Raw genomic sequence first — 12,944 nt, 5'->3', positions numbered from 1 at the left:
AGAAGGAGAGAGAGAGGCAAAGAGAAACAGAGGAAGGAAGGGCAGGTCGGATAAATGGGAAGAGGGAAAGAGGGAAAAGAGGATTAAGAAATGCGAAGTGAAATGAATTAAGAAAGACTGGATTGCACACACACGAGTGATGAAACTGACGGAATGCATGTCAGAGAGAGAGAGAGAGAGAGAGAGATGAGAGAGGAGAGAGAGAGAGAGAGAGAGAGAGAGAGAGAGAGAGAGAGAGAGAATAAACAAACAGCCGGGCAGCCAGCCGCCTCGCGTCCTCCCGTCACATTCCACAAGTTAGAAAGGCAAAGTGTGTTAATGTAAAGGTGTGAGATTACCCAGGAGAGAGAGAGAGAGAGAGAGAGAGGAGGAGAGAGAGAGAGAGAGAGAGAGAGAGAGAGAGAGAGAGAGAGAGAGAGAGAGAGAGAGAGAGAGAGAGCCATTCCTTTAGTACAATATCTCAATTCTAATGCTTTTTTCTCATCCACCTTAGTACAAACTCCCTCTCCCTCTCTCCCTCCCTCTCCCTCTCCCTCTCTCTCCTTAACGAGGGCAACGGCAGGAGATGGAAGCAAGACGAGGACCTGGGAATCAAGGGAGAGGTGAGAGGGGAGGGAGCGGGAGAGAGGGAGGGAGAGAGAGAGAGGGGGAGAGGGGGGAGAGGAGGTAAGGGGTTTCGGATGAATGCTTCGCTGAGTGTATGGTAATGTAAAGGGTGAGGGAGGGAGGGAGGGAGGGAGGGAGGTAAGCGGGAGGAATGGAGAAGGAGGGAGGGAAGTAATGACGCTTTAGGGACTGTATGAGAGAGAGAGAGAGAGAGAGAGAGAGAGAGAGAGAGAGAGAGAGAGAGAGAGAGAGAGAGAGAGAGAGAGAGAGAGAGAGAGAGACAAAAACAATACATGAATAAACAAAGATTGACTAATGATGCTGAACAGTGAGAGAGAGAGAGAGAGAGAGAGGAGAGAGAGAGAGAGAGAGAGGAGAGAGAGAGAGAGAGAGAGAGAGAGAGAGAGAGAGAGAGAGAGACGAATAACAGGGTGGATGAAGACGCCTGATAAATGAGGAGGCAGGGAGAATGATAAAGGAGGGAGATGAGGAGAATAGGATTACCTCGAGCCAGGAGACTAAGGGGAAGCCGATGAAGGATGATGGAGGAGGAGGAGGAGGAGGAGGAGGAGGAGGAGGAGGAGGAGGAGGAGGAGGAGGAGGAGGAGGAGGAGTGGATGGATACAGTGAAATGCATAGGAAATAGAAATGAGAGACATAGGAGAGAGAGAGAGAGAGAGAGAGAGAGAGAGAGAGAGAGAGAGAGAGAGAGAGAGAGAGAGAGAGAGAGAAGGGGGGACGCACCATCATCACAACCATCATCTCATCTTCCTACTCTTCCTCCTCGTCCTCCTTCCCTTCACCCAGCTCCATCACTTCCTCTTCCTCCTCCTCCTCACCTTCACCATACAATTCAAATATTCATGAATCCACACCTCTTTATCCACGACTCACTCACTTATTCAACGCAAATCGCCCAATACCATTCCTCCCCTTCCCCCCCTTCCCCTCACCTGCCCCCCATCACCCCCAGGCCCACCTACGGCGCCCCATCCATCACCCCAGCCCGGCCCCTTCACCGTTAGAGGGTCGCCAACTGTCCTCTCACTTCAACACTAACCTTATAAAGATATTTTTACCGCCTGAATGATAACCTCTCTCTCTCTCTCTCTCTCTCTCTCTCTCTCTCTCTCTCTCTCTCTCTCTGTTATGACGTCCATTTCCTCTTTTCCAGTCATAATGGGTTTATCTTTTCCTCCTCCTTCTCCTCCTCCTCCTCCTCCTCCTCTTCCTCCTCCTCCTCCTCTGCATCGTTGTTTTTCTTTTCATTTTCTTTTTCTATTTTTTCTTCTCCATCATCTTTCCTTTTCTCTTGTTTCTTTTTTTCTACTATGCCTCGTAATTTTTTCTTCTTCATCCTTTTCTTAGTCTATTTCTCCTCTTCCTTCTTCTCTTCCTCCTTCTCCTCCTCCTATTCTTCTGAATAATCTTTCTTTCTATTTATTTTTTCTCCTCCTTGCTCTCTCTCTCTTTCTCTTCTTTCTCTTTCTTTCCTTCTTCCTTTTCTTTTCGTTAACTTTCTTTCTTTATGCTTTCGTCTTCTTCTTTTTCTTACTCTGACGTCAAGAAAATCACTAAACTTTTATTTCCTTATTTCATTTCTATTATTTTCTTTCATTTTCCTATTTTATTTCTTTTCTTATTTTCTTGCACTTACGACACAGAGACACAACATTTACTAATTTCCTGCCACTGTTTGCTTCATTACATCTTTCTCTCTCTCTCTCTCTCTCTCTCTCTCTCTCTCTCTCTCTCTCTCTCTCTCTCTCTCTCTCTCTCTCTCTCTCTCTCTCTCAGCGCTATAAACCAGCCCTTTTCCTCTCTCTTCCACCCTTCACCTTGCTTCTCTCCCCTCACCCGTCACTGTCCCCTCACTCTCCCTCACTCTCCCTCACGCACTCACTCACTCGTGTCCGGTAAGAATTTGAGTATCCGATCGCCTCTCGTAAAGATATCGTCCTTACTTGCGTGAGTGAGTGAGTGAGTGAGTGAGTGAGTGAGTGAGTGAGTGAGTTTTGTTTTTATAATTGTTCCTTTTATGCCGCGTGTTTGTTTGTTTAAATATATATTTTTTTATGTAACGTATATTTTTGTTCGTCTCTCTCTCTCTCTCTCTCTCTCTCTCTCTCTCTCTCTCTTAAAATCACAGGTTTGTTGTTTGTTTTATCTTTAATACTGTATATTTCACACACACACGCACACACACGCACACACACACACACATACACAATCTCTCTCTCTCTCTCTCTCTCTCTCTCTCTCTCTCTCTCTCTCTCTCTCTCTCTCTCTCATCTCCCCGCAGGTTTTTTTCCCTGCTCCCTCAGCATCTTGTGTTTTTTTCTCTCCATCTCCTGATCCTTCTCTGCCTACTCTCCTTATCTTCCAGAATAATCTCCCTCCCTCCCTCCTTTCCTCCCCTATATGTCCCTCCATATATAAGATCCCTCTCCCTCTCCGTCTCCCTCTCTCTCTCTCTCTCTCTCTCTCTCTCTCTCTCTCTCTCTCTCTCTCTCTCTCTCTCTCTCTCTCCCTACTACTGTCTCCACTTATGGCCACTCATCAATATCATTATTCTCTCTCTCTCTCTCTCTCTCTCTCTCTCTCTCTCTCTCTCTCTCTCTCTCTCTCTCTCTCTCTCATTACTGACACAAAAAATAATGTTCACTGTGTTCTCTCTCTGATTCAAGTATGTCAAATGAATCTCTCTCTCTCTCTCTCTCTCTCTCTCTCTCTCTCTCTCTCTCTCTCTCTCTCTCTCTCTCTCTCTCTCTCTAATCACAAGTCTGCAATCAAAACACCCCAACAAACAAACAAACAAACAAACAAACAACAACAACAACAACATCACCATTCCTACCACTACCAACAACAGCAAAAAAATAACAACAAAAATAATAACAATAATAATAATAACAACAATAATGAGGCGCACATCTGCATAAAATGACTGCAACATTCTCTTAATCAGTGCTGTCACGTTTTTACTGGCGGGGGGGGGGGGAGACAGGGGGGAGGGAGGGAGAGAGAGGTAGTGGGGAAAGGAGGGGAGGGGGGAGACACAGGTACAGTACTAGTATGTGTATATCCTTTAATAGTTACTCTGTGTGTGTGTGTGTGTGTGTGTGTGTGTGTGTGTGTGTGTGTGTGTGTGTGTGTGTGTGTGTGTGTGTGTGTGTGTGTGTGTGTGTGTGTGCTCTATTGTTCCTCATATTTCATTATCTTTCTCTTCTATCTCTTCCTTCTCCTTTTGTTTCTTCTCTCCATTTCTTTCTCCTATTTCTCTTTGAGTTTGTTTTCTTCTTTCTCTCATTTACCGTCGTCATTTGTTTCATTATTTTTTTCCCATTTCCTTTTCCTTTACATGGTTGTTTAATTTCCCATCCCTTCATTTGTCTTCCTCTGTATTTCTCTTCCCTTTCTTTTCTTTTAAGTAAGCATGTAATTTCTCTCTCTCCCTTCCTGTTTTCTTTTTTATTTGAATGTATTTCCTTTTCTTTTACTCTTCCATCTCCCATATTCTCTTCCTCTCCTTAAATGATTTTCTACTTATATCCCCCTTAATTTTTTCCTTCTCCTCTTTCCTCTCCCTTATTTAATTAATCTCCTTCTCCTTTTTAACTCTTCCGTCTATCATAACGTCTTCTTACCAACCTACACCTCTCCTTCATTTCTTTCTTCTTCTTCTCCTCCTCCTCCTCCTTTTCCTTCTCTCTCCTTTAAATATTCTCATCCTCTTTTACTTTTCTATCATAACTTCAGTTCTTCAGTTTATCATGATCTCTTTCTTTTATTAACACTCTTCTGTACCTAAACTTCTTCATTTCATTCTTCCTCTCGTCTCCTTTTCTTTTTCTTTCCTTTACAAATTTTCCTCCTCTTTTACTCTTTAACTCTTCCGTCTATCATAACCTGTCCTTTTATTAATTCTTCTGTACCTAAAGCTCTTCTTCATTCTCCTCCTCCTCCTCTTCCTCGTCTTCCGCTCTGCTTGTGGCATAGTTTTGTGGATTATCAAATTAATTCAGCAATCAGAGTTGAAAAATGGGCCATAACCGTGGGGGAATAAGGGTTATTATGCCCCGTGTAGAGGGAGGGGAAGGGAGAAGCGGAGAGGGAGAGGGGGAAAGAGAGAGAGAGAGAGAGGGAGAGGGAAGGACGGAGATAATCGGGATGTGTTATGAAGGAATGAGAGGAAACGCAGAATTAATTTGAGGTTATGAGCAAATGAAACTTAATATTAGATAAGAGTTGGGGACATTTTCTTGTGGAGTCCTCGTGTCCTCAGCCACTCAGACCCTCTCACTCACTCTCACTCACTCCTCTCCCCTCACGCTCTCTCCCTTCACCCCTTCACGTACCCCGTCATCATCACCCATTAATGCCCCTTTCTTTATTCACTCTCATTCGCAACTTGCACTTCTAGTGTCGACACGAACTCACACGCGCGCGCGCGCGCGCACGCACGCACGCACGCGCACGCGCACACACACACACACACACACACACACACACACACACACACACACACACACACACACACACACACACACACACACACACACATGTGGACTCTGTAATTACTGTAATGTCCAAATTTTCGCCTCATCGCTCTTACCACAGTCTCTCTCTCTCTCTCTCTCTCTCTCTCTCTCTCTCTCTCTCTCTCTTAGGAAGAATTTCATTAAGGTTTGCCATCGTCGCCAAGACATTATGCACACATTAACTTGTTCATTTCCAAGTTTCTGCGGTAAATGTGGCGTGCGTGCGTGCTTTCCAGGGATCGTGTGCTGCAGTAACAGTAGTAGTAGTAGTAGTAGTAGTAGTAGTAGTAGTAGTAGTAGTAGTAGTAGTAGTAGTAGTAGTAGTAGTAGCCAGCCGGCAACAAACATTACAGCGGGACGGGATAGACAGCGGAGCCCTGGACACATAAATAAAAATTGCCATAAATTCAACTCCCTTTTGGACAAGTCCTGTCAGCGCGAGGCTCCAGTGGGCTACAGGCGTCATGTAATGTGCCACTTCACAATGAGGTACCGCCGCTACCACCACCACCACCACCACCACCACCAGCAGCGACAAGTCTCCGCGGCGCCTTTTGGCAAGATAAGCAGCGCCCCGCCATAGATTAACACACCCCTCACCTGACGTGGGTTTATGGCACAGAACGCGATGGAATTAAACAAATCAGAGTGAGTAAATAAATAAATCATCGGCGTGTTCAGGACGCAACAAACTTAATTTAGTGACAGTGAACGGATGAAAAATTTAATCATTCCGTGCAATGGTTGCTTTGGGTGGAGGCCCGACACCAGCCGCCACCAGCCCCCGCCGCCGCCGCTTGGCCGGACCAACACTCGCCCGCCGCCATGTTGGGCCAGCAATTGACTTTAATGGAGCGATTGTCTCTGCACTGCTGGCGTGAAATCCATCAAAAGTATTCATCACAAAAGACTGAAAGAGAACAGCTGTCGGAAGTGAAAAGAAGAGAAAGAGAGAGAGAAAAAAAAAAAAAAAGAGAAAAAACGGTGTTGGGCAACAAAGGAATTCTGGAAATATTTCATTACATACGAATATAAAGATAAATACAAAATAGATCAATAGATAAATAAACAAAATCATACATCTCCTATTCTGTACGTAAGGAACACAACAAAATTCATGCTGACATTTCCCTGCAGTGAATGCTTCCTCGCAGCACTAAGCACACCAAGCAGTCACCAATAACACGCCTTCATACATCCACTGCTTCAACTCCTGCACGCTCTTCAACACGGACACACTCTACACCCCTACCCCCCCTACTGCCCTCTCATTAGCACTCAAGCCGTCACTCACCACTCACACACTCGACTCACCACGCACACACACACACGCAGACACACACACGTCACAGTCATCACGCCCCGGCCAAGCCTCGCTCCCATACCCACGATACGAGCTGGTGTGCATCTCGATTCTTTTGCTTATGGTCATGGTGGTAGTGGCGGCGGCTGTGATGGCGGGGGCGGGGGCAGTGGCGGTGATGCTGGGGCGCCTGGTCCTTTGCATGCCGCCGCCACGTCTCTTCCCGGTGTTCAGTGCAGCCCAAAGAGTCCCAGCAGCACTTCAAGTATTCGCAGCGACAGCACTCAATTAGCAACTCACCGACCAGTCTTCCAGCGCCCCGTCTCCGCCGCCGCTGCTGCAGCCGCCAAGGTCACCCGTCACCCCTTCTCCTCCTCCTCCTCTTCCTACTCCCTCCCTCGAAGTCCCGACATCCCAGACTTACGTGCGTCTGTCTCCTAACTTACACCCTCTCGCCTTGCAGTGTCGCGGCCCCTCTGGCACCGCCCCCTTCAGACCACACACACACACACACACACACACACACACACACACACACACACACACACACACACACACACAGACACACAGATACACAGACGCACACACGCACCACTAATCCTAATATAAGCCCTTACAGTCTGAGGGAATGTCTCTCTCTCTCTCTCTCTCTCTCTCTCTCTCTCTCTCTCTCTCTCTCTCTCTCTCTCTCTCTCTCTGTAAATCTCCGTAGCGGGGAAAGGAATGGAGAGGCAGGCAACGTCCATCTTATGATCAATATTCATAAGACACCTGCTGCGGGAGGAGCGTCCAGGCCCATCAGTCTTGGGAGGGGCGTCGGATGGTCGTGTTGGCCGGCCGGGGGGAAGCTGCTGCGTCCGGTGAGGGGCGGAGGGCAGCGGGACAGAGAGGTGGAGGGGCAAAGAGATAGAGAGATAGAGAGGCTGACGGCAAGACACAGCCCTGATACCAGACATTAACTTCCACAGCAGGGTGCCACTGTGCTACCCTGAGGCACCGCCAGGAGAAGCACAAGGAAGGGATGCATGATGAGAGGGACACACACACACACACACACACACACACACACACACACACACACACACACACACACACACACACACACACACACACACACACACACACATAAAGGGAGAGGAGGAGTGAAAAGGAGCTTGGGTATGGGAGAGGAAATGAGAGTGAGGGCGGTGAGGGTTCGGGAATGAAGAGGACAAGAGGAGAGGGAGGGAAGGAGGCGGAGGAAATGTGGTAAATAGGAATGATAGAGAACCAGGGCGGGGCGTCAGGAGTCTAAGGCTGGCGGTGACTCCTCCGTCTGCTGCATCGCTTGTCATCAGTACCCCTGTCTGTCTGTGTGTCTGTGTGTCTATGTCTGTCAGTGCGTGTGTCTGTAGGGCTCCACTATACCAGATCACGATAACAACACAATCATAACATGTCACTTGCTGCATAGAGGTTGTCAGTCTCTCTCTCTCTCTCTCTCTCTCTCTCTCTCTCTCTCTCTCTCTCTCTCTCTCTCTCTACAACTATAGCAAATAAACTGACCTTCTAGAATAACTTGAATTATGCATACCTCCTCCTCTTCCTCTTCCTCCTCCCCCTTCCTCCTCCTCTCCCTCTCCATCCTCCTCCTTTTCCTCCTCCCCCTTCCTCTTCCTCCTGTTCCTCCTCATTTCCTTAAGCCTTCCACTCCCACTTGGGTTATAATGCAGATAATTGTTCTGCACTGACGCATAAACAAGCGACCTCATCTTTGTGGAGACCGAGATTACCAGAGAGAGAGAGAGAGAGAGAGAGAGAGAGAGAGAGAGAGAGAGAGAGAGAGAGAGAGAGAGAGAGAGAGAGAGAGAGAGAGAGAGGGGGGAGGGAGGAGGGGGCAGATGGTAGCGGATAACCCTTCAAATAGCGTCCATTCATCAAAATTCATCATCACAACTGTCAACCCGCCAGTTAGGACATCTGCTCCCACACGCATGCATACACGCACGCACGCACGCACGCAAGCACAAAGGTAATAAATGTGTATTTGTGGTGAGCGTTTCAATTGGACACCAAGCCTCGTATTGCTACACATTGGTAAGGCTTAAGCCACCTGTGTGTGTGTGTGTGTGTGTGTGTGTGTGTGTGTGTGTGTGTGTGTGTGTGTGTGTGTGTGTGTGTGTGTGTGTGTGTGTGTACCTTTTTTCCCTCCAATGTCTCCTTCACCTCCACATAATGATCTTTCCTCCGACGATCTGCTTTCCCTTACACCTCCTTCCCTCCCTCCCTCCCTCCCTCCCTCCCTCCTCCAGGCTGTTCGCGCCTCAGTATCAAACTTCAATTAAGTAATGGCCACGAGGAGAGTCTGCGGAAAACGGTCGACAAATTTCCAAAACTTTAAACTTTTACTTTTTTATGGCGTCGTTGAGAGAAGCGTCTCCGGTCGTCCCCTTCCTCCTCCTCCTCCTCTCCCTGAATGCTCTTCCTCTCTCCCTCCATCGCATCCTAGGCTTTCCTCTCCCCACTAATCCCTCCCATCTCCTGCCCTCCTCCCGGTGCCACGGTCTCCCCCACCATCCCTTTCCCTTCCATTCTCTTTCCAGCTATTTCCTCTGACCGCCGCCGCCGTCTCCACCTGCCTCTGCCCTCTACCTCCTGTCTCCATGTGGTGCTCCATTTCCCCTCTGCATCCCGCACACTGCTGCCTTCCCCTCGGCCAGCCACCCCCTCCCCCATCCTTGTTTCCGCTCTCGCCCGCTGTCACGCAGACGGACGCTAACAGTATTAACAGCCTCCATGAAACTTATGAAATCTGCATAAACTTCCCTGAATACTGAGTGGCGATGCTCGCCACCAGACACTGCTGCGTCCCTGAAGCCTCCGTATGGCGCCAAGCACTGCGGCACCCCACGCGCGCGCATACACACACACACACACACACACACACACACACACACACACACACTTTCCCATAACCCTATCCGTACTGTGGGCCTCAGATTTTACTTGCACACATGAAAGCTGAACGGTCCTGGCCAACGGCACAGTGACAGGTACTCACCAAATCAATCCTGGGCGTGGGGCACTGGCTGAGGCGGGCGTCCTCCAGGGGCGGGCGTGGCAGAGAAGGCGAGGAGGAGGCTGCGGCCACGGGGCAGTGCGGGGCGTAGCGGCAAGCGGCGCCGCACCAGGCGCAGCGGTACCGCGGGTGGCGCGTGACACACAGGGAACAGTCGTGGTGGCCGCGGTGCGCGCCCAACACGCCACACTTGTATAGCGTGAGTGGCCTCGCGTCCACCACGTGGTCGCGATTCCACACCAGCGTGACGCGCGCCTCGTACTCGCCCTCCGCGGACTCGTAGCGGTACACGGTGGGCTCGCACACCACGCGCTGCAGTCGCCGGTGCTGCTGCTGGTGGCTCAGCGTGGTGGACGTGCCGGCAGGGAGCACGTCGCCACCCTCCCTGCCGCCCATCACTCTAGCCCCCACCTTCATGGTGGCGCCCTCCACGCTCACCACACACTGGAAGCCCAGCTGCCCCACGCGTGGCACCGGCAGGTTCTCCACCAGCAGCACCAGCTCGGACAGGGCGCCGTCCGCGGCCAGCAGGGGAGTCTGGTCGGGCCAGAACCTCGGGCAGAAGCCTGAGCCGTGCGTGGCTAGCTGTGCGGGGTTCTGGGGAAGAAGAGCCACACATGACACTACGGGACACGCCGCGGTAGGGCGCCGGCAGCACAGACTGAAGCCCCAGCACAACATGACCCTTGGTTCCCCAGTTAACAATGCAGAATGTAAGACTGAGCTTTGGCAGTAACCATAAAGTCCTCGGCGCTTAGCCACAGCTGAACCACACCTTAAAGTATATAACTCAATGAATTATGCGTACAGAAGATACGAGGTAAGTGTAGGCCATGAGACGTTAGTGGCGCAGGCAGGAGCGGGTTAGTGGTGCATGCAGGAGCAGGTTAGTGGTGTAGGCAGGAGCGGGATTAGTGGTGCAGGCAGAGCGTATAGGCTTATAGAAAGAAGGAAATGGCAAGGGTTATACTTCATGCGTTCCAATATGGGAATGCACTTGAGTGCAGAAGTAATAAACTGCAGGCATGGGGAATGGTTAGGGTGATATGGGCAGAGGGGGGGGGAGGGCGGCGGGCAGGCGGGGCAGTTAGGGCCATGCCGGCAGGAGAGTGAGAGGTTAAGTGCCATTCAGGCGCCGGCAGAAGAAATGGCGACCATGCAGATCAGGGCAAGGGGGGGACGTGGGAGGGACGGGAGGGGGGGGTAGGGTGGTGCACGTCGGCGGCCCACACACCTCTCTCAGCAGCTGCAGGATGCTTACGTTTTCCCCGGACACGACGTTCCCGCTGCAGGAGGAGGCGTTGTGCGTGCAGGTGTTCTCGTACACGCACCAGTTGCACGCCCAGTTGCTCCGCACGCAGCTGCCACAGGTGTTGTGGCGGCCGCAGTCATAGAAGGCAAAGTTTCGGGAGACGAAGTCCTTGTTGGTCTCGCTGGAGCGGACGGCGAGGGGCACCAGCACGTGGTCATGGTGGGCGGGGATGGGCGGCCGGTGCTGGGGGGCGGGCGTGCCGCACGTCAGCCCAGATGCCGTCACCAGTCCATCTTCAGGGGGCGCCGACCCCCACACACACTGGTACTTGGCGCCGGCAGGCAGCTCCGGCAGCGTGCGGATGGTCAGTTGCACCTGTTTGGGGAGAAGGTTGCATTAGTATGACAAAACAAGGACGCAATGTCCTTAAGTGTAGCACAGGAGGAGGAGGAGGAGGAGGAGGAGGCCGAGAAGGGTGGCAGCCTCTCACAAAGGAACACAAACGAAGAACAACAAAGAGCAACAAACCTCTAGACTACCCATCTCACAACAACCAACCAAAGAAAACGAAAACTCCTCTCTCCCTCCCATACAAGACACAATCTCTCTCGTGAGTCTGGCGGCGCTCACCACTCATCACTCACACCTCGGGAAGGGGGCGGGGGCAGAAGACAGCCCCTTCACGAATCCCCCAACGAAGACAAGAAAATCCCTGCCGCGCGCACGTGTTTACAGGGCGTGGGAGAATGTGAGAGAGCGTGGGGACAGCGGAGGAGGCGCGGCACACGGTTCCCTCGCGGCCCATAAACCCCACACAGCACGCTCGCGGGACAACATCTATTCTTTACACACACGACTCCCCCAATTTCATAGTCCCGCGTCCCCGAAGGCCACTCCAGCCGCAGAGAAATAGCCCAAGCCCTTCCCGACGATTTAGTGCCTCGGAGACAGACGCCGACACTTCCTGCTGCTGGAGACTGACGAGGAGGAGGGGGAGGGGAAGGTGCTAGAGGAAGGACAGGGGAAGGAGGGGAAAGAGGAGGGAGAGGGGAAGATGCTGAAGGAGGAGGCACAGGAGGTGAGAGTGGAGGGACAGGAGGAGGGAGAGGGGATGGAGCTGGGAGAGGAAGCGAAGGAGAGAAAGGAAAGAGAAAATCAAATCAGAGAAGCAAGAGATAAGTTGTCGGAAAAGTTGTGAAAATAAAGAAGGAAAAACAAAGAGAGGATGCGGAGAGGAGAGAAAGAAAAAGAAAATCAAATGGAACGGAAGAGCAAAAGGGAAGTTATCAGAAAAGAAATGTAAGGAAAGAATAAGCTGACTGCAAAGGGAAAGAAAATAAAGCACTGCGAGAGAACTTCAAAGAAAAATATAAAAAGCAAAATAAAAAGTAGGTTCAAAATAGGAAACTAGCGAAGAAAAAGAAAGAGAAAAAAGAGACAGTCTAAACTGAATAACAATTTCAAGTACGCAGATCTATAGAGAGGAGGAGGAGGAAGGGGAGGGTTGAATAAAGTGCTTTAAACCTCTATAGTAGCACATAAACTGTACCTTAACGCAATGGCATAGGATCCTTTTCGAACCCTGTGTGTGTGTGTGTGTGTGTGTGTGTGTGTGTGTGTGTGTGTGTGTGTGTGTGTGTGTGTGTGTGTGTGTGTGTGTGTGTGTGTGTGTGTGTGTGTGTGTGTGTGTGTGTGTGTGTGCGGGCGCCAGGGGACGGTTGGCGCTCACGACACTCCGCCGCCTCGCCGCCTCTTCATGTAATATTCAGGCGAGGAAATCCCGTACACAGGCCGGAACGGGATCAGTGGGATTGGTATTCGAAGCCCACTCAAGACTCTCTTAAGATTCGACAACAGAATGGCTTAATCTGCATCGACTAATCTACTGCCGCCGTCCCTCTTGCACTCTTAACTCCCGCACCGCCCGGAGGCTTTCTTGTCCCCCCCCCACCTCTCTCTCTTTCTCTCTCTGGAATAGACTCAGTAATCAGGATGCTAGTGCAGAGTCAATAAAGAGTCTTTGAAAGAAGATTAATTTAAGGACTGGGATGATGGGTGGATATAACTGTAGTTTGGTATGTTTCACGCAGGAACTCCCACGTGTAGGCCTACTGGCTTCTTGCAGCTTACCTTAATCTCTCTCTCTCTCTCTCTCTCTCTCTCTCTCTCTCTCTCTCTCTCTCT

General features: G+C 50.5%; 1 protein-coding gene across 1 annotated transcript in view; it reads right to left on the bottom strand.

Annotated features, from left to right (window-relative positions):
* Positions 1-12,944, bottom strand: part of LOC135112730 (plexin-B-like) — a 420,239-nt gene that overhangs the window by 45,142 nt on the left and 362,153 nt on the right. The window contains 2 exon segments of the mRNA XM_064027486.1: positions 9,491-10,105; positions 10,743-11,135. Coding sequence (XP_063883556.1) covers positions 9,491-10,105; positions 10,743-11,135 — 1,008 coding nt within the window.

This window comes from Scylla paramamosain, chromosome 24, assembly GCF_035594125.1.
Source record: "Scylla paramamosain isolate STU-SP2022 chromosome 24, ASM3559412v1, whole genome shotgun sequence".
NCBI classification, from domain to species: domain Eukaryota; kingdom Metazoa; phylum Arthropoda; class Malacostraca; order Decapoda; family Portunidae; genus Scylla; species Scylla paramamosain.
This window is presented reverse-complemented; position numbering and strand designations above follow the sequence as displayed.